This window comes from Urocampus carinirostris, chromosome 20 (genome assembly GCF_059441175.1).
Source record: "Urocampus carinirostris isolate Australia breed hairy pipefish chromosome 20, RoL_Ucar_1.0, whole genome shotgun sequence".
Lineage (NCBI taxonomy): Eukaryota > Metazoa > Chordata > Actinopteri > Syngnathiformes > Syngnathidae > Urocampus > Urocampus carinirostris.
Window position 1 is genome coordinate 12,625,181 of NC_142368.1, and position 25,082 is coordinate 12,650,262.

The 25,082-nt window shown below is 39.6% G+C and overlaps 1 protein-coding gene across 1 annotated transcript in view; it reads left to right on the forward strand.

The window, feature by feature from the left end:
- The window catches only part of LOC148346283 (interleukin-31 receptor subunit alpha-like), a 43,190-nt gene that overhangs the window by 4,643 nt on the left and 13,465 nt on the right, over positions 1-25,082 (forward strand). Inside the window, exons 5-16 of the mRNA XM_088325017.1 lie at positions 87-216; positions 2,701-2,873; positions 2,934-3,046; positions 4,407-4,566; positions 4,633-4,715; positions 6,503-6,695; positions 9,072-9,239; positions 10,008-10,109; positions 12,037-12,180; positions 12,262-12,402; positions 15,890-15,974; positions 16,170-16,251. Coding sequence (XP_088181143.1) covers positions 87-216; positions 2,701-2,873; positions 2,934-3,046; positions 4,407-4,566; positions 4,633-4,715; positions 6,503-6,695; positions 9,072-9,239; positions 10,008-10,109; positions 12,037-12,180; positions 12,262-12,402; positions 15,890-15,974; positions 16,170-16,251 — 1,574 coding nt within the window. The remainder of the gene's footprint in view (positions 1-86; positions 217-2,700; positions 2,874-2,933; positions 3,047-4,406; positions 4,567-4,632; positions 4,716-6,502; positions 6,696-9,071; positions 9,240-10,007; positions 10,110-12,036; positions 12,181-12,261; positions 12,403-15,889; positions 15,975-16,169; positions 16,252-25,082) is intronic.

The window sequence follows — 25,082 nt, forward strand, 5'->3', positions numbered from 1 at the left end:
AAAACATTAAAAAAAAAAAAAAAAAAAAAAAAAGATAAACGGTGGACTCGGCCGTCTCCAATCCTGTGGTTTTCAATTTTCCCCAGCCAAACCTGGAAACGTCACCTGCATTTGGCACTACAAAGCCGGACGCTCTATCGGCGTTCCTGAACTTCTCACCTGCACGTGGGAACATCACGTCCACGCCGGGGACAAAGTCAACTACACCGTCCTCGGGTAAGCCGCACTCCATTTTTATAACCGGAAAACAATCATCAGTCCACCTTGTCGACCAAAATCCATCATTGAAATAGTGGAAAATGAAATATTTTTTTCCAACAAAGTGAGAGGTCGCTACGGGATTACAATCTCTGCTGAGAGTCGCTCATACGCGATAGCATCTTTGTGTCGAAAGCTAACAGACAGAAAAGACAGCTTCAACATCGATTACGCGTATCGAAACGTCAAAATATTGGGAGTATATTAAAAAAAAGACTCCTCGCAAAGTTTCTAAACGATACCTTGCATATCATGGCGGTAGCGCGGTGACGCATGAATATTCCGAGAGGAAGCGCGTCGGACGGTTGAACAAATTCCAGTCTGCCGGGGAGAAGTATTTGCCCCCTTCCTGATTTCTGCGTTTTTTTGTATGTTTAGCACTCCCGAGGGATTCAGATCATCAAACCAATATTTGATATTAACAACCCAAGGGATTACAAAATGTGTTGATTCTATTTATTAAGGCACACAAAATGTGAAAGTGTGATTGCCTCGGTTTTTTGTATATTTAGCACTCCCGAGGGATTCAGATCATCAAACCAATATTTGATATCAACAACCCAAGGGATTACAAAATGCGTTGATTCTATTTATTAAGGCACACAAAATGTGAAAGAGTGATTGCCTCGGTTTTTTGTATATTTAGCACTCCCGAGGGATTCAGATCATCAAACCAATATTTGATATCAACAACCCAAGGGATTACAAAATGCGTTGATTCTATTTATTAAGGCACACAAAATGTGAAAGAGTGATTGCCTCGTTTTTTTGTATGTTTAGCACTCCCGAGGGATTCAGATCATCAAACCAATATTTGATATTAACAACCCAAGGGATTACAAAATGCGTTGATTCTATTTATTAAGGCACACAAAATGTGAAAGAGTGATTGCCTCGGTTTTTTGTATATTTAGCACTCCCGAGGGATTCAGATCATCAACCCAAGGGATTACAAAATGCGTTGATTCTATTTATTAAGGCACACAAAATGTGAAAGAATGATTGCCTCGTTTTTTTGTATGTTTAGCACTCCCGAGGGATTCAGATCATCAAACCAATATTTGATATTAACAACCCAAGGGATTACAAAATGCGTTGATTCTATTTATTAAGGCACACAAAATGTGAAAGAGTGATTGCCTCGGTTTTTTGTATATTTAGCACTCCCGAGGGATTCAGATCATCAACCCAAGGGATTACAAAATGCGTTGATTCTATTTATTAAGGCACACAAAATGTGAAAGAATGATTGCCTCGTTTTTTTGTATGTTTAGCACTCCCGAGGGATTCAGATCATCAAACCAATATTTGATATTAACAACCCAAGGGATTACAAAATGCGTTGATTCTATTTATTAAGGCACACAAAATGTGAAAGAATGATTGCCTCGTTTTTTTGTATGTTTAGCACTCCCGAGGGATTCAGATCATCAAACCAATATTTGATATCAACAACCCAAGGGATTACAAAATGCGTTGATTCTATTTATTAAGGCACACAAAATGTGAAAGAGTGATTGCCTCGTTTTTTTGTATGTTTAGCACTCCCGAGGGATTCAGATCATCAAACCAATATTTGATATTAACAACCCAAGGGATTACAAAATGCGTTGATTCTATTTATTAAGGCACACAAAATGTGAAAGAGTGATTGCCTCGGTTTTTTGTATATTTAGCACTCCCGAGGGATTCAGATCATCAAACCAATATTTGATATCAACAACCCAAGGGATTACAAAATGTGTTGATTCTATTTTTCAAGGCACACAAAATGTGAAAGAATGATTGCCTCGTTTTTTTGTATGTTTAGCACTCCCGAGGGATTCAGACCATCAAACCAATATTTGATATCAACAACCCAAGGGATTACAAAATGTGTTGATTCTATTTTTCAAGGCACACAATGTGAGAGTGATTGCTCCCTGAACCTAATAGAGAGTTGGGCCACCTTTGGCAGGGACAACAGAAATCAAATGTTTACCATAATAGGAGATTAGTTTTTCCCAACGCTATGGAGGAATTTTGCCCCACTCTTCTTTGTAAAATGGTTTCAAATCCCCTGTATTGGAGGTTTTTTTTTTAGCATGGACTGCCCCTTTAAGGTCACACCGCGGCATGTTAACTGGATTGAAATACAGACTTGGACTACAGCAAGTTGTCCTGGTCCTGAGGCAGCAAAGCAGCCCCAGACCGTCACACTGCCGCCACCGTGCTTTCCTGTTGGCATAATTTTGTCAAACGCCGTTTCCGTTTGACGCTGCGCACTTTGCGTAAAGTTCCATGTTTGATTCCTCAGTCCACGGAACGTTTCTCAAAGTGTTGAGGATAATCAAGATGCTTTTTGGCGACTCTGTGTTAGTTGGTGAAGACAGTGTTTCTGGCCTCAGAACTCTTCCTGTGATGCCTTCTTTCTTGACCTTTGGTACCTCTCTTTTTTTTTAGCGGCGCTTCTGGTTGGAAAATTTGTGGTTCCCGAGAAATGAAGACGTGCACTTCTCCCAGGGATGTTTCAGGCGACGTTCCTCTCCTGGGGAACTTCCAAGTCACCGTCAGAGCCCGGAGCAAACGCTGGGAAGTCGACTCCGACGTTTACCGGTTGAATCCGCGACGCATTCGTGAGTCGTCGGAAATTTGTCGATCGGGGAAGCGGAATCGATTATCGTTTTGTTGTTTAGTGCAAATTGGAGCTCCCGAGTTGGAGGTCCAGGCCTTCCCGGGTTATCTTCTGGCCAAGTGGAACACGTCCACCAGCTCGGACAAACACGACTGTCAAGTCAAATATAACCAGGTAACGGTCACCGCCAGTCTGGGGGAGGCATTTGTGGCTCCTGACTTGAATTTTAAATAATACATCCATCCATCCTTTTTTCTGGATGTATTCTTTTCTTTCGTTCTTTTTCTTTATTTCACTCCTTTTTTGCTTCTTTTTTTCCCCTTTTGTTATTTTCCTTTCTCATATTTTCCTGTTCTTTTTCTGTTTTTTCTTTTCTTTTGTAACTTTTCTCTCATTTTCCTTATATCTTTGTTCTTCCTTTTCCCTTTATTTTTTGCAATCTTTTCTTTTCCCCTTTTCTTCACCTGTTTACTGTTTACTCTTTTTCTCTCTTTTGCCTTTCACTGTTTTTTTCTTTTTCCTTTTTTTTCCATTTTGCTATATTTTTGTGAACTTTTCTTATTTTTTTCTCTTGCTTCCTTAATCCATGTTTTCCTTTTTTGAAAACTTTTTTCTTTTCATTTCTTATTTCTATTTTTCATATCTTTAAAAAAAATGTTTTCCTTGTTTTTGCTTTTTCCTCTATTTTTCTATTTTTCCTTTATCTTATGTTTTTTTCTTTCTTTTGTTCAATTTCTTTATTTCACTCCTTTTTTTCTTCTTTTCCCCCCTTTTGTTATTTTTTCACTCTTTTCTGTTTTTTTCTGTTTTTTTTCCTGTGTTTTTGTTTTTTTTCTTTCCTTTTTCTTTTTTCTCACATTTCCTTTTATCTTCTTTGTTCTTCCTTTTCCCTTTATTTTTTGCAATCTTTTCTTTTCCCCTTTTCTTCACCTGTTTACTGTTTACTCTTTTTCTCTCTTTTGCCTTTTACTGTCTTTCTTTTTCCCTTTTTTTTTTACATTTTTATCTTTTTTGTTAACTTTTCTGATTTGTTTTCTCTTGCTTCCTGAATTCATTTTTTCCTGTTTTTAAGAACTTTTTCTTTCCTATTTCTTTTTTTTTCTTTTTTCCTTGTTTTTGCTTTTTCCTCTATTTTTATATTTTTCCTTTCTCTTATGTTTTTTTTTCATCTTTCTTTTTTCTCTTTTTCCTTCATATTTTCCTTTTCTCTCTTTTCTTTTTTTGTCTCTTCTCTTTTTCCTTCTCTTTGTTTTTCTCCAATGTTTTCTTCTTTTTTTCTTTTATTGTCTACATTTTCTTTTCTTTTTTCATCTTGTTTTGCTTCTCCTTTTTTCTTTTGTTTTATAATTATTTTTTCTTTGCAAAAAGCAGTGGGCAAAAATACTTTGAGTCTCTGTAGTTTGTATTTGCCCTTGTGCTTTTGAGTCCTCCTTTTTGCTACTACACAATACAGCGATATCTTGTGGTCAAATGATACACACTGTCCCTTTAAAAAAAGTGTTTTATTATTTTCTTCTTGCTTTATTTTCGGTAGGAGTCGCGCAACGTGACTTTAGAAGCCGGAGAAAAAGGAAAAGTCCGACTGGAAAACGTTTCGTCGTGCTGGGATTACGCCGTTTCGGTGCGCTGCGCTTGGACGGAGGCGCCCTGGAGCCGTTGGAGCTCGCCGCGGATTCTGCGCAGCCGATTGGACAGTGAGTACGGTTTCTCGAACCCGGTTCCGAATTCCCGACGTCGGCTTAAGTCGGAATTTTCTGCAGAGCGCCGCCTTAAGCTACGACTGTGGAGGACGCTGGCGCCTCCCGGCGTCGACGGCAATCGAAACGTTCGCGCTATGTGGGAGGTAAGGAAAGCAAAATGGCCGCCCGTGTAGACGGTAAGAGGATCAAAATGGAGGCCTCGTGTAGGTGGTAAAAAGATAAAAAGGGTTGTCCTATGCGGGTGGTAAGGAAATCAAAATGGCTGCCCCATGTGAATGGTAGGAACAGGGTTGGGTAGGGTTACTTTAACTGGATTACTTTCAATTACTCTTGGATTACTCCGATACCAAATATGCTAATAAAAGACAAAAGAAACTAAATATGAATAAAATGACAAAATTTTGTGCAGGCTTGGGGAGTAATGGAATACATGGAACGGCAAAAATGATGTTGGCAAGCTGTTTGGATTGATTTTCATTTTGTTTCTGTGGCATTTGATGTTAGTTTTGCCGCAGATCAAAGAGATCAAAGCCAGGAGAGAAAGCTTACCACCTGTTGTGAGTCATCATTTTATTCATATTTAGTTTATTTTGTCTTTTGTTAGCATATTTTGTGTTGGAGTCATCCAAAAGTCATTGAAAGTAATCCAGTTAAAGTAACCCTACCCAACCCTGGGTAGGAAGATAAAATGGACGCTCCATGTGGGGGGTAAGAAGATAAAAATGGCTGCCCCGTGCGGACAGTAAGAAAATAGTAATTTCTGCCCTGTGCGGACAGTAAGAAAAAAGAAATGGCTGCCCCGTGCGGACAGCAAGAGGATCAAAATGGCAGCCTCGTGTAGGCGGTAAGAAGATAAAGATGGCTTCCCCATGTGGGCGGTAAGAAGATAAAAAATGGCCGCCCCGTGCGGACAGTAAGAGAATCAAAATGGATGCCTCATGTCACTGTTAAAAAGATAAAAAGGGTCGCCCCATGTGGGCAGTAAGAAAATCAAAAAGGCTGCCTCATGTGGGCGGTAAGGAAATAGAAGTTGGTGCCCCATGTGGGTAGTAAGGAAACAGAAATGGCTGCCCTGTGCGGACAGTAAGAGGATCAAAATGGCTGCCTCATGTAACTGTTAAAAAGATAAAAATGGGCTGCCCCATGTGGGCGGTAAGAAAATAGAAATTTCTGCCCCATGTGGGCAGTAAGAAAAAGAAATTGTCTGCCTCATGTGGGCGGTAAGAAGATAAAATGGACGCCCCGTGTGGACAGTAAGAGGATCAAAATGGCTGCCTCATGTGACCGTTAAAAAGATAAAAATGGCTGCCCTGTGTGGACGATAAGAAAATAGAAATTTCTGCCCCATGTGGGTAGTAAGAAAATAGAAATGGCTGCCCTGTGCAGACAGTAAGAGGATCAAAATGGCTTCCTCATGTAGGCGATAAAAAGATAAAGATGGCTTCCCCATGCGAACGGTAGGAAGATAAAATGGAAGATCAAAATGGCGGCCTCATGTAACTGTTAAAAAGATGAAAATGGCTGCCCCATGTGGGCGATAAGGAAATAGAAATGGCTGCCCCGTGCGGACAGTAAGAAGATCAAAATGGCAGCCTCATGTAACTGTTAAAAAGATGAAAATGGCTGCCCCGTGTGGGCAGTAGGAAAATCAAAAGGGCCGCTTTATGTGGGCTGTAAGAAAATAGGAATTGCTGCCCCATGCGGACAGTAAGAGGATCAAAATGGCTGCCCCATGTGGACGGTAAGGAAATCAAAAGGGCCGCTTTATGTGGGCTGTAAGATAATGAAAATGGCCGCCCCATGTGGACAGTAAGAAGACAAAATGGCCGCTTTATGCAGGCAGTAAGAAAATAGAAATGGCTGCCCCGCGTGGGTGTAAGTAGATGAAAATGGTCGCCCCTCACATTGTCGACGTCCGTTTTCCCGGCAGGAAATTCCGTCCAGTTGCGAGGGAGTTTTCACATATTTGGTGGGCGAGGACGGGCGATGGACGCTGGCCACGCCCGGCCATTCCTGGCACGACCTTTTAGCGGACGGAGACGCGCACCGGCTCAAACTGAGAGTCTTCCGGGACGGGGAATTCCTGGCCCAGGAATCCGTTTACGTCCCGGCGCTCCGGGAAAGTACGTACGGGTAAAATACCCAACCCGATCCTCGTTAAAGAATGACTTTTCCAGTTTATTGACTTGGGGCCAGGGCATGGGTTGATCTTGGAGATAAGGTTTGGGTCGGAGCAGTGGTTTGGGATAGGTTGACCCAAGGGTACAGATTGGAACTCAGGGTAGGGTTTTTGTTGGAGTGAAGGTAGGGTTCCAGTCGGAGTTAGAGTCATGGTTTGAGCTAGGTTTAGGGTTGGAACGAGGGTTAGGGTTACTTTAAAGTTAGGGTTGAGCTAAGGTTTGGGCTTTGGTTGGAGCAAGGGATAGGGTTGGGACTAGGGTTAGGGTTGAAGCTAGGGTTGGGGTTTTGGTTAAAGTTAGCGTTAGGCTTTTGGTTGAATATAATATAATAATTGGAACTGTTGTTATAGGGTTTGTGTCAGAACTTGGTTTAGGGTTGGAACTAGAGCTAGGGTATTAGTTGGAGCTCTTTTTAAAGATAAGCTGAGCCTAGGGTAAGGGTTGGAGCTAGGGTTAGGGTTTTAGTTGGAGTACAGGTTGGAGATGGGTTTAGGGTTGGAATGAGGGTTAGGGTTTTTGGTCAGAGTAGACTTATTTTACTCATTTGTTCAAAGTTAGGGTTGTGCTAAGGTTAAGGCTTTGGTTGGAGCGAGGTTTAAGGTTTTGGTCGGAGTGAAGGATCGGGTTGGAACTAGGGTTAGGGTTGAAGCTAAGGTTGGGGTTTTGGTTAGAGTTAGCGTTAGGGTTTTGGTTAGATATAGTATTATGATTGGAGCTGGTGTTATAGGGTTTAGGGTTTGAGTCAGAACTTTGTTTAGATTTGGAACTAGGGCTAGGGTATTAGTTGGAGCTCCGTTTAAAGATAAAATGAGCCTAGGGTAAGGGTTGAAGTTAGGGCAAGGGTTAGGGTTGGAATTAGAGTTTCAATTGGAGCTGGGATTAGGGTTTAAGCTTGGCTTAGTGTCTTAGTTGGAGTACAGGTTGGAGATGGTTTTAGGGTTGGAACCAGGGTTAGGGTTTTGGTCAGAGTAGACTCATTTTACTCATGTGTTCAAAGTTAGGGTTGTGCTAAGGTTAGGGCTTTGGTTGGAGTGAGGGTTAGGGTTTTGGTCAGAGTGAGGGACAGGGTTGGAATTAGGGTTAGGGTTGAAGCTAGGGTTGGGGTTAGGGTTAGGGTTGGATATAGTGTTATGATTGGAGCTGGTGTCCTAGGGTTTAGGGTTAGTGTCAGAACCTGGTTTAGGGTTGGAACTAGAGCTAGGGTATTGGTTGAAGCTCATTTTAAAGATAAGCTGAGCTGAGGGTAAGGGTTGAAGTTAGGGTAAGCATTGGAGCTAAGGTTAGGGGTTTGGTTGGAATAAAGAGTTTCAATTGGAGCTAGGATTAGGGTTGAAGCTTGGCTTAGGGTTTTAGTTGGAGTACAGGTTGGAGATGGGTTTAGGGTTGGAACCAGGGTTAGGGTTTTGGTCAGAGTAAACTTACCTTAATAATCTGTTCTAAGTTAGGGTTGTGCTAAGGCTAGTGCTTTGCTTGGAGCGAGGGTTAGGGTTTTGGTCAGAGTGAGGGATAGGGGTTGGAACTAGGGTTAGGGTTGAAGCTAGGGTTAAGGTTAGAGTTTTGGTTGGATATAGTATTATGATTGGAGCTGGTGTTCTAGGGTTTGTGTCAGACTTGAGAGCTAGGGTATTGGTTGGAGCACATTTTAAAGATAAGCTAAGCCTAGGGTAAGGGTTGAAGTTAGGGTAAGGGTTTTGGTTGGAATTAGACTTTCAATTGGAGCTAGGATTCGGGTTGAAGTTAGGTTTAGCGTTTTGTTTGGAGTTAGGGTACACATTTTAGTTGGACCTGGGTTAGCGTTGGAGGTCAGGCCTAAGCAGGGTTGGGTAAAGTTACTTTAACTTGATTACTTTCAATTACTTTTGGATGACTCCAATACCAAATATGCTAAGAAAAGACAAAAGAAACTAAATATGAATAAAATAACTCCATTTTGTGCGGGCTTGGGGAGTAACGGAATACATGGAACGGCAAAAATGATGTTTGGATTTATTTTCATTTTGTTTCTGTCGCATTTGATGTTATTTTTGCTGGAGATCAAAGCCAGGAGCGAAAGCTTACCACGTGTTGTGAGTCATCATTTTATTCATATTTAGTTTCTTTTGTCTTTTATTAGCATATTTGGTATTGGAGTCATCCAAAAGTCATTGAAAGTAATCCAGTTAAAGTAACCCTACCCAACCCTGGGCCTAAGGTTAGGAGTGGGGTTGGAGCTAGGTTCAGGGTCCGAGTTTTGACTGGAGTCAGGGCTAACGCCCGAGCCAGGGTTAAGTCCAGGGCTAATGCTGTTACACAATGCCGGAATGCCTTTTTTTTCTAAAGCCCATCTCCCCCGAGTGAGGAACCTGCAGACGTGGGCACAAGACGGCGTCGTCCACGTGGTCTGGGACGCCCCTTCTCAGCACGTGACGGGCTACGTGATCGACTGGACCGGTGACGGCATTCGATACCAGTGGAGGGAAAGCAGGACGACCGGCGCCATATTATCGGGTAGGCGGGGATGGAGGACTGCGGTCTGTGGTCTGCGGTCTCAATGGATCCCTCATTAGTCTGCGCTTTCACGCATGATTTTGTTATCAGGAAGCGGTTACAGACTCTCGTCTTTATTGACAATCTTTTAAGACATACGAAAGTACATTTATCGAGAAAACATTCTTTAAATGAGAAAACAACGCTATATTGGATAATTTTCCTTCATTTTAAGGTACAGCGTGCAGTATCCGACCACAAATTGGGTTGTGCAGCTGAAAACGAGTGCTAAAAAGCACAAGGAAAAATACAAACTACGGAGACTCAAAATGTACAATTGATGTTGATGAAGCCAGGTGGTACTCACGTAGCAACTGGAGCTATATTACTCTTTTTCTCTCTCTCTTTGTTTTTCCTGCTCTTTCGTTCTCTTAGTCCCTTTGTTCTTCACTCTTTTTCCCTTCTCTATTTCTCTATCTGCCATGTTCTTACTCTTGTTTTCTCACTTTTTCTTTTTTCTCACTCTCTCCCTATATCCTCATTCTTTTTCTTTATCACTGTCTCTCTTTGTCTTTGTCTCTTTCCTTGTTTTTCCTTATTCTCTCTTTCTCTCTCTCATTTGTTCTTTTTTCTTTCTTTTTCTGTCTCCGTTTCTCTTCAATCTTACTAGTCCAGTCCCTGCCAGAGTTAATTTGTTTTTTTTGCTAGGTTTCCCCCCCAAGCTCCAATGAGTTTGTCACCCCCTGCCTCGAACATTGGAATAAACAAGCCATTATTTTCTTCGTCCAGGTCTCGCGAGACAAACGTCGTACAACGTGACCGTGACGCCGCTATTGGCCGACAAAACGGGCGCGGCCGCACAAGCTCCGCCCATCTGCACCTCAAATGCCGGTTGGTCGATTCTTTTTGAATGATTCTTTTCTTATAGATAATGAATTCCAAAGGGACTTCTTTTTTTAAATATTATTATTTTACAGAATAATCAACAAAATAAAAAGATTTCTTTCAAAATAATACCCTGTTTTAATTTTTATTATTTTATATAAAGTTGAAATAAAAAGGTACTAGTTGTTTTTTTACGATGACTATTATAATATATATAAAATACAAATAAAACACTTAAATAAATGACTATATTAGGAAAAATATTCATAAAATATATATATTTTTAAAATGTCTCATTCTAAATAATTTTATTTAAAAAATGAGAAAATGACAAGGAATAAGAAGAAATACATAAAGTAATAAAGCAGTTATAAAAAGGGAGCAGGTGTTTTTAAAAAATGTTTTATTTTATTTTATATATTTACTTGAAGATGTCATCCACTTAAAAAGGAGCCGGATGTTTTTAAATTATTTTGTATAAAATGTTAATAAAATGAAGTAAAAAAATGAAACTAAATTAAAAGCCAGATGTACTTTTAGTTGCAATAATATTAACATAAAATCGGAGGTGATAAATAATATAATATTTAGTAATGTAATATTTGTTCAAATAGATACATAAAGATACAGATACATATAGAACAGGGAAGCAGATGTCTTGAAAAATATCAATCAACAAAATATAAATAAATAATAATAAATAAATAACAAAAAATTGTCAATTTTTTTCAAAATTTTTTTTTTTAATTTTCAAATGAAAATGTTATGATTCGATACTAAAAAACAAACAGGCTGTTATTTCATGTTTTTTTTTAATATTTGTTTTTAAATAAATTTGTGTCATCAAATTGCTTTTCAAAAGTTCAGAATTCAAGCAAAAAATATATTTGGTCTCTTTTTAACCACTTTATTTTATATTTACAGTAGTATTTTTCAAGCATTTTTGTAGTATTTGATTTAGAATTACAGTAGTGTGTTTTTGTAGTATTTTTTTAGTATTTCTGTAGTAATAATTCTGCAGTATTTTTGTAATATTTCCTTGTTAGTAGTATTTCTGTTTTAGTTTTATTAGTATTTCTATAGTGGTATTTTTGTATTGTAGTATTACTGTACTAGTGTTTTGTAGCAATTCTGTTGTATTTCCTTTATCGTTTCAGAATTAAAAGCATAATACTGTAATCCCTCGGTTTTCGCGGTTAATGGGCACCAAGACCACCCGCGAAAATTGAAAATCCGCAAAGTAGCGACACCCCTTTAAAAATGCTTAAAAAAACGTATACTGGTATACACAATTAGCCGTGTTGAGGTAGTACAAACAACCGCTCGCTTTTGGTATAATAAAGTCAAACTTGAGATGAAATGTGACAGAAGAAAATAAACTTACGTCACATCGCCGAATTCCTCCTTGATAAACTGAGCGCCACCTAAGAAGGGGGTGAGGTGGGAGGAGTTGAAGTAGGGGGTTGAGCGAAGCAGCAATGACTAAGCATTGTGTCAGGGCCTCCCCCTCCCCTTCACAATAAGAGTGTCCACGCCGTGTCATCAGTTGACATAAGCTCGCGCTCAATGGCGTCAAGTCAATGAATGCTTTTATTGAGAAGGTAAGGTCTATTTTTTATATCCGCGAAGCTCTGAACCCGCAAAAGTGGAACCGCGAACTAGCGAGGTTCCACTGTACTACATCCCTATTTTTTTTGCTTTAAATCTGATATTCTGTTATGTTGTATAGTTCCAATAGTCTGTGGTCTGTGCAGCCCTTTGAGACTCTTTGTGATTAACAAATAAACAGGACTTGACTTTTTATGTAAAAGTGATCCGAAATGAAAAAAGATCCTCAATCCGAATAAGCAATGAAGTAAAAACAAAAAAAAGAGGAAAGTCTTTTCAATCTTTGTTGAAACGAAAGGAATCAAACGTTGGTTGTTTGGGGCAGCGGCGGCCAATTTCTCGGAGATGAAGGTGGAGGCGGCTTACAAAAGCGCGCTGGTGACGTGGACGATGGAGAGGCGCCCCGTGTGCGGTCGGAGCCCGGTTCGATTCCTGGTCTGCTACCGATCGTCGCGAGGAGAGAGCCGGAGTGAGTTTGGCGCCCCCTGGGACCAGGTTTTGGAATCCGGCGGGGGTCTTTTTTCATTCGGGTTTGTCGTCCGCCCCCCAGACGTGACGGTGGAGGCCGGCATACGGGAAGTTCTCCTGAGGGATCTGGAGCCAGACCAGGAGTACGGTCTCCACGTGGAAGCCCTGACGCCGGAAGGGAGCGTCTCCAGCAACCTCTGGCACTTTAAGACCAGAAGATTCGGTGGGCCGCTTCCTCTCCTTCCTTCCCTCGTTCTCTCTCTTTCTTTCATTCCTACCTTCTTTCTTTTCTTAACTTCTTTCTTTCTTGCCTTCATTCCATCCATCATTTCTCCTTTTTTCTCCCCTTCATTCATCACTTCTTTCTTCTCTTGCCTTTATTCAATCAAGCATCTCTTCTTTTCTTTCTTTCTTTCATTCCTCCCTTTTTTTTTTCTTGCCTTCTTTCTTCCTGTCTTTCTCTTTCCTTCGTTCCTTCTATTTTTCTTTTTTTTCCCTTCTTTCTTTCTTGCCTCCATTCCATCTATCATCCCTTCTTTTTTCTCCCCTTCATTTTTCCTTTTCTTGCCTTCTTTCTTCCTGTCTTTCTTTCCATGTTTCTCTCTTTTGTTGTTTTTCTTTCTTTCTTGCCTTCATCCCATCTGCCATTCCTTCTTTTTTCTCACCTTCATTCCTCCCTTCTTTCTTTTCTTGCCTTCTGTCTTCCTCTTTCTCTTTCTTTCCTCCTTTCTTTTTCCTTCCCTTCATTCCATCTATTATTTCTTCGTTTTTCATTCCTTCTTTTCTTAACTTCTTTCTTCCTGTCTTTCTTTCCTTCGTTCCTTTTATTGTTCTTTTTCTTTCCTTCTTTCTTTCTTGCCTTCATCCCATCTATCATTCCTTCTTTTTTCTCGCCTTCATTCCTCCCTTCTTTCTTTTCTTGCCTTCTTTCTTCCTGTCTTTCTTTCTTTCCATGTTTCTCTCTTTTGTTATTTTTCTTTTCTTCTTTCGTTCTTCTCTTTATTCCTTCTTTTTTCCTGCCTTCATTCCTCCTTTATTTTCTTGCCTTCTTTCTTCCTGTCTGTCTTTCCATGTTTCTCTTTTTTATTTCTTCCTTTCTTTTATTTTTTTCCCAGGTTTCTTTTGTTGCTTTGTATATTATTTCTTTCTTTTTGTCTTCATTCCTTTTTTCTTTTTTGTCTTCATTCTTTCTGTCATTCCCTTTTTCCCTTGCCTTTATTACATTTATCATTCATCATTTTTATTTCTTTCTTTCATCGCTTCTCTTTTTTATTTCTTCCTTTCTTTTTCCTAGCTTTTTTTATTATGTCGTTCTTTCTTCTTTTTGGCTTCACTCCTTCTATCAATCCTTCTTTCCTTTTTGTTTTCGTTCTTTCTGTCATTCCTTAATTTTTCTTGCCTTTGTTACATCTATCATTTCGTCTTTCTTCTCTTCATTCCTTCCTTCAAATTTTCTTCCCTTCATTCCTTCCTTCCTTGTTCCCTTCTTTTTCTTATTTCCTCCTTTCCTATTTTCTTTCCTTCCCTCCTTGTTTCTCTCACTCCCTTTCCTTTAAGACCCGAAAATGGGGTGAGGAACTCTGTCATCCTTTCCTCCTCCTCCTCCTGTTCCCAGGAGGATCTTCTCACCCTGACGTTTGATGCCACGGAAAGTGGCTTTAGCCGCCACCGAAACGTGACTCACAAATGGGTGCTGGAGTGGACTCTGCACAAAGGCCCTTCTCTGCGTTTCGGGGGTTTCGTTTGAGCACAAAAGCTTAAAAAATGCAGGGTCGTGGCTTGAGTGGCAACAGCACCATCTGATGGAATCGTCGGGTCGTTGCAACAATATCAAAACGACCGACTGCACTTAACAAATATAGACGTGACAGTTGTTGTTTAAAAAAACATTATTTTAAATGAGAACTACTATTGTTCCTATTTGATTACATAGTTTAGAAATAGAGTTAAAGGTCGGGAGTGTTTGGGCTATTGTTGGGTTTCGTTTTAGGCTTAAGTAGTTAGGCTTGGGGTTTGGCCTAGGGGTTAGGGCTAGGGTTAGGGGTCAGGACTATTGTTAGGATTGGTTTTGGGCTAGTTAGTTGTTGGGCTTGGAGCTAGGGGGTCAGGACTATAAAGGTTGGTTTTGGTCAATAGGTTTGGGTTAGTTAGATGTTAGGCTTGGGGTTGGGGCTTGTGCTTTGGTTTAGGTTGGGCTAAAGTTAAGAGTTAGGACTAGGGTTAGGGCTGGCATTAGGAGTTCTGTTGGGTTTAAGCTAAAGTTAGGAGGTAAGGTTGCAGTTTGGACAAAGGTTCAAAGTTGGGGCTAAGGGTAATGTTCCCTCTAAGCTGCGTGTATGCGTAATTGCGCACTGCCCAGAGCTTTTCCGCGCACAAGAAAATCTAGCCAGCTCACAAAAATCAGGGCTCCAAATTGCTAATTAAGAAGCGGATTAAGTTACAGTGCATGAAGGTAAAAATACAAGGGTTCCCCTGACATTGTGTTGTAAATGCGGTATTTGGAAGTCAAGGTGGAAGTAGAACGAAGTTGAGTCAAGTCAGTAGTTTTTCGAGAACCGGCTTCTTTGGCTCGGCTCACTAAAAGGAACCGGCTCTTCAGGTTGTTTTTGCTTCTTTCGTCCCTATATGACTAAATATTTTGTAAAATGATGCACAAAATGACTTAAAGGAAGGGGGAATAGAACCAAAAAGAAAAAAATACCAAAATAAAAAGCAGTGAAAAGCTGAGAAAAAAAATTAACAAAAGGAGAAAAAGTTTGTTTTGCATTCGAATAATTTCCAATTACACCAAGTCAATCTTGTTGCCAACATTGTACTTCCACTCAAAAATGTAATTAAATACAGTTCTGTATCTTACAACCGACTAAATAAGCCCCCCAAAAATGTTCGTATTATGCGACAAAGGATACCAGGAATAAAAGAAATGGAAATCTTGTGAAAGAATTGTAAAATGAGGTAAAATTTTGGACTATTTGATAAAGTTTCAGGAGCGAGCAGAGAGAGTGGGAAAGGTGAGATGGCACAACATTCATTTGGACAGGTAACTTAAAATTAGTTTTACCTGGTTATATCAGTATCAGAAATTATTTTCCCCCCATTTTATTAACACTCCACTTATTGAAACATAAATATTTTGTTTGTTTGTTGTACATGATTCAATTGTTTGTTTGTTTGTACATGATTCAGATTGAATCGTTTCTTGTACATGATTCAATTGTTTGTTTGTTTGTACATGATTCAAATTGAATCGTTTCTCCGGCGCCGTCACGAATGGCAGCCACTCCAGCAGCTCCCGTGTTATTTTCGATTGTTCTCAGTTATTTTCGATTGTTCTCAGCTTAGGGATGCTGCTGGAAAAGTGAATTTCCCTTCGGGGATGAATAAAGTATCTATCTATCTATCTATCTAAAAACAAATGACGTTTGTAGGCCGTACAACCTTTGCAATAATACATGAATAATACAAAAATGTTTTGCATTGCCGGAAACTCGGCAAAATGTAAGGTGATGTCAAGTTTTGGACATGTTTGATAATGACTTAGTTGCCACACTCGGGATTGCTGTTGCTCACTGTTGTTTCAAGCGTTGCTCACCGACTTTGTGTGAACGCTCAGACCCCTGGAAAATTACAGGGAACATTGTCTAGGGGTTAGGAATTAGGTGAGATTTACAGTGAGGGTTACATGACTCCCAAGCTCTTGTTTTTCTCAGATCCGGCTTTCATCACCAAACTTTGTGTGGTCGGAAGCGGCCTCATCATCCTGGCCTTGTCCGCCGGATTATGCTGCGCCGTCCAGTAAGTACTTTCCCGCTCCTTATTTTGTCAACCCTTCCACTTCCTCTGCCTTTTTTAAACCCCGAGTGCGCCATCTAGAGGTTCACGGAGCTTGGTTTGCCCATCGGGAACGACTAAATGTCCTGTACTCCGCGATCTGAAATCACATAGCCGAGGTGTGCTCAAGCTAAAGAATTTTGCTTTTTTGTGTCCCAGGTATAGAAAGTTCCTGATGAAGCCTTTCCCCAACCCGGGCCTCAGTTCCGTCGCTCTGTGGCCGGCCGGAGGATATCAAAAGGTGAATTTTTCGTCTCATCTTTCCGTCTATAATTATCGACAATTGCGAGAAAAAGACTCCTTGACAATTCAGTCAGCTAGCCCAATGCTAACCCAAAATAGCATCTCGACTGTGTTAACCCTCCTACCTGAATTGAATTCACAGAAAAACCTGAAAGTTTATATAAAGCCCAGGTTTTTAATTCGGCTTCGCATGACAACGCCGTGCAATCGCAGCTGTCACGCCAATTTGATTTTTTTTTTAATTTATTTCTCTACGTATTTTTCGATATTTTCGACATACTACCCCTTTTGTTTTTTTTCCACAAATTCTGACACACTACCCCCCCTTACGTATTTTTCGATATTTTCGACATACTACCCCCTTTGTTTTTTTTCCACATTTTCGACACACTACCCCCCCTTACGTATTTTTCCATATTTTCGACATACTACCCCCTTTGTTTTTTTTCCACATTTTCGACACACTACCCCCCCTTACGTAGTTTTCGATATTTTCGACATACTACCCCCTTTGTTTTTTTTCGATATTTTCGACATACTAACCCCTTTGTTTTTTTTCCACATTTTCGACACACTACCCCCCCTTACGTATTTTTCCATATTTTCGACATACTACCCCCTTTGTTTTTTTTCCACATTTTCGACACACTACCCCCCCTTACGTATTTTTCGATATTTTCGACATACTAACCCCTTTGTTTTTTTTCCACATTTTCGACACACTACCCCCCCCTTACGTATTTTTCGATATTTTCGACATACTACCCCCTTTGTTTTTTTTCCACATTTTCGACATACTACCCCCTTTGCTTTTTTTCCACATTTTCGACACACTACCCCCCCTTACGTATTTTTCGATATTTTCGACATACTTACCCCTTTGTTTTTTTTCCACATTTTCGACACACTACCCCCCCTTACGTATTTTTCGATATTTTCGACATACTACCCCCTTTGTTTTTTTTCCACATTTTCGACACACTACCCCCCCTTACGTATTTTTCCATATTTTCGACATACTACCCCCTTTGTTTTTTTTCGATATTTTCGACATACTACCCCCTTTGTTTTTTTTCCACATTTTCGACACACTACCCCCCCTTACGTATTTTTCGATATTTTCGACATACTTACCCCTTTGTTTTTTTTCCACATTTTCGACACACTACCCCCCCTTACGTATTTTTCGATATTTTCGACATACTACCCCCTTTGTTTTTTTTCCACATTTTCGACACACTACCCCCCCTTACGTATTTTTCGATATTTTCGACATACTTACCCCTTTGTTTTTTTCCACATTTTCGACACACTACCCCCCCTTACGTATTTTTCGATATTTTCGACATACTACCCCCTTTGTTTTTTTTCCACATTTTCGACACACTACCCCCCCTTACGTATTTTTCCATATTTTCGACATACTACCCCCTTTGTTTTTTTTCCACATTTTCGACACACTACCCCCCCTTACGTAGTTTTCGATATTTTCGACATACTACCCCCTTTGTTTTTTTTCGATATTTTCGACATACTAACCCCTTTGTTTTTTTTCCACATTTTCGACACACTACCCCCCCTTACGTATTTTTCCATATTTTTGACATACTACCCCCTTTGTTTTTTTTCCACATTTTCGACACACTACCCCCCCTTACGTATTTTTCGATATTTTCGACATACTACCCCCTTTGTTTTTTTTCCACATTTTCGACACACTACCCCCCCTTACGTATTTTTCGATATTTTCGACATACTACCCCCTTTGTTTTTTTTCCACATTTTCGACACACTACCCCCCCTTACGTATTTTTCGATATTTTCGACATACTTACCCCTTTGTTTTTTTTCCACATTTTCGACACACTACCCCCCCTTACGTATTTTTCGATATTTTCGACATACTACCCCCTTTGTTTTTTTTCCACATTTTCGACACACTACCCCCCCTTACGTATTTTTCGATATTTTCGACATACTTACCCCTTTGTTTTTTTTCCACATTTTCGACACACTACCCCCCCTTACGTATTTTTCGATATTTTCGACATACTACCCCCTTTGTTTTTTTTCCACATTTTCGACATACTACCCCCCCTTACGTATTTTTCCATATTTTCGACATACTAACCCCTTTGTTTTTTTTCCACATTTTCGACACACTACCCCCCCTTACGTATTTTTCGATATTTTCGACATACTACCCCCTTTGTTTTTTTTCCACATTTTCGACACACTATCCCCCCTTACGTATTTTTCGATATTTTCGACATACTACCCCCTTTGTTTTTTTTCCACATTTTCGACACACTACCCCCCCTTACGTATTTTTCGATATTTTCGACATACTTACCCCTTTGTTTTTTTTCCACATTTTCGACACACTACCCCCCCTTACGTATTTTTCGATATTTTCGACATACTACCCCCTTTGTTTTTTTTCCACATTTTCGACACACTACCCCCCCTTACGTATTTTTCGATATTTTCGACATACTTACCCCTTTGTTTTTTTTCCACATTTTCGACACACTACCCCCCCTTACGTATTTTTCGATATTTTTGACATACTACCCCCTTTGTTTTTTTTCCACATTTTCGACACACTACCCCCCCTTACGTATTTTTCCATATTTTCGACATACTAACCCCTTTGTTTTTTTTCCACATTTTCGACACACTACCCCCCCTTACGTATTTTTCGATATTTTCGACATACTACCCCCTTTGTTTTTTTTCCACATTTTCGACACACTACCCCCCCTTACGTATTTTTCCATATTTTCGACATACTAACCCCTTTGTTTTTTTTCCACATTTTCGACATACTACCCCCCCTTACGTATTTTTCCATATTTTCGACATACTAACCCCTTTGTTTTTTTTCCACATTTTCGACACACTACCCCCCCTTACGTATTTTTCGATATTTTCGACATACTACCCCCTTTGTTTTTTTTCCACATTTTCGACATACTACCCCCCCTTACGTATTTTTCCATATTTTCGACATACTAACCCCTTTGTTTTTTTTCCACATTTTCGACACACTACCCCCCCTTACGTATTTTTCGATATTTTCGACATACTACCCCCTTTGTTTTTTTTCCACATTTTCGACACACTACCCCCCCTTACGTATTTTTCCATATTTTCGACATACTACCCCCTTGGTTTTTTTTCCACATTTTCGACACACTACCCCCCCTTACGTATTTTTCGATATTTTCGACATACTTACCCCTTTGTTTTTTTTCCACATTTTCGACACACTACCCCCCCTTACGTATTTTTCGATATTTTCGACATACTACCCCCTTTGTTTTTTTTCCACATTTTCGACACACTACCCCCCCTTACGTATTTTTCGATATTTTCGACATACTTACCCCTTTGTTTTTTTTCCACATTTTCGACACACTACCCCCCCTTACGTATTTTTCCATATTTTCGACATACTACCCCCTTTGTTTTTTTTCCACATTTTCGACATACTACCCCCCCTTACGTATTTTTCCATATTTTCGACATACTAACCCCTTTGTTTTTTTTCCACATTTTCGACACACTACCCCCCCTTACGTATTTTTCCATATTTTCGACATACTACCCCCTTTGTTTTTTTTCCACATTTTCGACACACTACCCCCCCTTACGTATTTTTCGATATTTTCGACATACTTACCCCTTTGTTTTTTTTCCACATTTTCGACACACTACCCCCCCTTACGTATTTTTCGATATTTTCGACATACTACCCCCTTTGTTTTTTTTCCACATTTTCGACACACTACCCCCCCTTACGTATTTTTCGATATTTTCGACATACTTACCCCTTTGTTTTTTTTCCACATTTTCGACACACTACCCCCCCTTACGTATTTTTCCATATTTTCGACATACTACCCCCTTTGTTTTTTTTCCACATTTTCGACATACTACCCCCCCTTACGTATTTTTCCATATTTTCGACATACTAACCCCTTTGTTTTTTTTCCACATTTTCGACACACTACCCCCCCTTACGTATTTTTCGATATTTTCGACATACTACCCCCTTTGTTTTTTTTCCACATTTTCGACACACTACCCCCCCTTACGTATTTTTCCATATTTTCGACATACTACCCCCTTTGTTTTTTTTCCACATTTTCGACACACTACCCCCCCTTACGTATTTTTCCATATTTTCGACATACTACCCCCTTTGTTTTTTTTCCACATTTTCGACACACTACCCCCCCTTACGTATTTTTCGATATTTTCGACATACTACCCCCTTTGTTTTTTTTCCACATTTTCGACACACTACCCCCCCTTACGTATTTTTCGATATTTTCGACATACTACCCCCTTTGTTTTTTTTCCACATTTTCGACACACTACCCCCCCTTACGTATTTTTCCATATTTTCGACATACTACCCCCTTTGTTTTTTTTCCACATTTTCGACACACTAACCCCCTTACGTATTTTTCGATATTTTCGACATACTACCCCCTTTGTTTTTTTTCCACATTTTCGACACACTACCCCCCCCTTACGTATTTTTCGATATTTTCGACATACTACCCCCTTTGTTTTTTTTCCACATTTTCGACATACTACCCCCTTTGTTTTTTTTCCACATTTTCGACACACTACCCCCCCTTACGTATTTTTCCATATTTTCGACATACTAACCCCTTTGCTTTTTTTCCACATTTTCGACACACTACCCCCCCTTACGTATTTTTCGATATTTTCGACATACTTACCCCTTTGTTTTTTTTCCACATTTTCGACACACTACCCCCCCTTACGTATTTTTCGATATTTTCGACATACTACCCCCTTTGTTTTTTTTCCACATTTTCGACACACTACCCCCCCTTACGTATTTTTCCATATTTTCGACATACTACCCCCTTTGTTTTTTTTCGATATTTTCGACATACTACCCCCTTTGTTTTTTTTCCACATTTTCGACACACTACCCCCCCTTACGTATTTTTCGATATTTTCGACATACTTACCCCTTTGTTTTTTTTCCACATTTTCGACACACTATCCCCCCTTACGTATTTTTCGATATTTTCGACATACTACCCCCTTTGTTTTTTTTCCACATTTTCGACACACTACCCCCCCTTACGTATTTTTCGATATTTTCGACATACTTACCCCTTTGTTTTTTTTCCACATTTTCGACACACTACCCCCCCTTACGTATTTTTCGATATTTTCGACATACTACCCCCTTTGTTTTTTTTCCACATTTTCGACACACTACCCCCCCTTACGTATTTTTCGATATTTTCGACATACTTACCCCTTTGTTTTTTTTCCACATTTTCGACACACTACCCCCCCTTACGTATTTTTCGATATTTTCGACATACTACCCCCTTTGTTTTTTTTCCACATTTTCGACACACTACCCCCCCTTACGTATTTTTCCATATTTTCGACATACTACCCCCTTTGTTTTTTTTCCACATTTTCGACACACTACCCCCCCTTACGTAGTTTTCGATATTTTCGACATACTACCCCCTTTGTTTTTTTTCGATATTTTCGACATACTAACCCCTTTGTTTTTTTTCCACATTTTCGACACACTACCCCCCCTTACGTATTTTTCCATATTTTTGACATACTACCCCCTTTGTTTTTTTTCCACATTTTCGACACACTACCCCCCCTTACGTATTTTTCGATATTTTCGACATACTACCCCCTTTGTTTTTTTTCCACATTTTCGACACACTACCCCCCCTTACGTATTTTTCCATATTTTCGACATACTACCCCCTTTGTTTTTTTTCCACATTTTCGACACACTATCCCCCCTTACGTATTTTTCGATATTTTCGACATACTACCCCCTTTGTTTTTTTTCCACATTTTCGACACACTACCCCCCCTTACGTATTTTTCGATATTTTCGACATACTTACCCCTTTGTTTTTTTTCCACATTTTCGACACACTACCCCCCCTTACGTATTTTTCGATATTTTCGACATACTACCCCCTTTGTTTTTTTTCCACATTTTCGACACACTACCCCCCCTTACGTATTTTTCGATATTTTCGACATACTTACCCCTTTGTTTTTTTTCCACATTTTCGACACACTACCCCCCCTTACGTATTTTTCGATATTTTCGACATACTACCCCCTTTGTTTTTTTTCCACATTTTCGACATACTACCCCCCCTTACGTATTTTTCCATATTTTCGACATACTACCCCTTTGTTTTTTTTCCACATTTTCGACACACTACCCCCCCTTACGTATTTTTCGATATTTTCGACATACTACCCCCTTTGTTTTTTTTCCACATTTTCGACACACTACCCCCCCTTACGTATTTTTCGATATTTTCGACATACTTACCCCTTTGTTTTTTTTCCACATTTTCGACACACTACCCCCCCTTACGTATTTTTCGATATTTTCGACATACTACCCCCTTTGTTTTTTTTCCACATTTTCGACACACTACCCCCCCTTACGTATTTTTCGATATTTTCGACATACTACCCCTTTGTTTTTTTTCCACATTTTCGACACACTACCCCCCCCTTACGTATTTTTCGATATTTTCGACATACTACCCCCTTTGTTTTTTTTCCACATTTTCGACACACTACCCCCCCTTACGTATTTTTCCATATTTTCGACATACTACCCCCTTTGTTTTTTTTCCACATTTTCGACACACTACCCCCCCCTTACGTATTTTTCGATATTTTCGACATACTTACCCCTTTGTTTTTTTTCCACATTTTCGACACACTATCCCCCCTTACGTATTTTTCGATATTTTCGACATACTACCCCCTTTGTTTTTTTTCCACATTTTCGACACACTACCCCCCCTTACGTATTTTTCGATATTTTCGACATACTTACCCCTTTGTTTTTTTTCCACATTTTCGACACACTACCCCCCCTTACGTATTTTTCGATATTTTCGACATACTACCCCCTTTGTTTTTTTTCCACATTTTCGACACACTACCCCCCCTTACGTATTTTTCGATATTTTCGACATACTTACCCCTTTGTTTTTTTTCCACATTTTCGACACACTACCCCCCCTTACGTATTTTTCGATATTTTCGACATACTACCCCCTTTGTTTTTTTTCCACATTTTCGACACACTACCCCCCCCTTACGTATTTTTCCATATTTTCGACATACTACCCCCTTTGTTTTTTTTCCACATTTTCGACACACTACCCCCCCTTACGTATTTTTCGATATTTTCGACATACTACCCCCTTTGTTTTTTTCGATATTTTCGACATACTAACCCCTTTGTTTTTTTTCCACATTTTCGACACACTACCCCCCCTTACGTATTTTTCCATATTTTTGACATACTACCCCCTTTGTTTTTTTTCCACATTTTCGACACACTACCCCCCCTTACGTATTTTTCGATATTTTCGACATACTACCCCCTTTGTTTTTTTTCCACATTTTCGACACACTACCCCCCCTTACGTATTTTTCCATATTTTCGACATACTACCCCCTTTGTTTTTTTTCCACATTTTCGACACACTATCCCCCCCTTACGTATTTTTCGATATTTTCGACATACTTACCCCTTTGTTTTTTTTCCACATTTTCGACACACTACCCCCCCTTACGTATTTTTCGATATTTTCGACATACTACCCCCTTTGTTTTTTTTCCACATTTTCGACACACTACCCCCCCCTTACGTATTTTTCGATATTTTCGACATACTACCCCCTTTGTTTTTTTTCCACATTTTCGACACACTACCCCCCCCTTACGTATTTTTCGATATTTTCGACATACTACCCCCTTTGTTTTTTTTCCACATTTTCGACATACTACCCCCCCTTACGTATTTTTCCATATCTTTCGACACACTACCCCCCCTTACGTATTTTTCGATATTTTCGACATACTACCCCCTTTGTTTTTTTTCCACATTTTCGACACACTACCCCCCCTTACGTATTTTTCGATATTTTCGACATACTTACCCCTTTGTTTTTTTTCCACATTTTCGACACACTACCCCCCCTTACGTATTTTTCGATATTTTCGACATACTACCCCCTTTGTTTTTTTTCCACATTTTCGACACACTACCCCCCCCTTACGTATTTTTCGATATTTTCGACATACTTACCCCCTTTGTTTTTTTTCCACATTTTCGACACACTACCCCCCCTTACGTATTTTTCGATATTTTCGACATACTACCCCCTTTGTTTTTTTTCCACATTTTCGACACACTACCCCCCCTTACGTATTTTTCCATATTTTCGACATACTAACCCCTTTGTTTTTTTTCCACATTTTCGACACACTACCCCCCCTTACGTATTTTTCGATATTTTCGACATACTACCCCCTTTGTTTTTTTTCCACATTTTCGACACACTACCCCCCCTTACGTATTTTTCCATATTTTCGACATACTAACCCCTTTGTTTTTTTTCCACATTTTCGACATACTACCCCCCCTTACGTATTTTTCCATATTTTCGACATACTAACCCCTTTGTTTTTTTTCCACATTTTCGACACACTACCCCCCCCTTACGTATTTTTCGATATTTTCGACATACTACCCCCTTTGTTTTTTTTCCACATTTTCGACACTACTACCCCCCCCTTACGTATTTTTCCATATTTTCGACATACTAACCCCTTTGTTTTTTTTTCCACATTTTCGACACACTACCCCCCCTTACGTATTTTTCGATATTTTCGACATACTACCCCCTTTGTTTTTTTTCCACATTTTCGACACACTACCCCCCCTTACGTATTTTTCCATATTTTCGACAT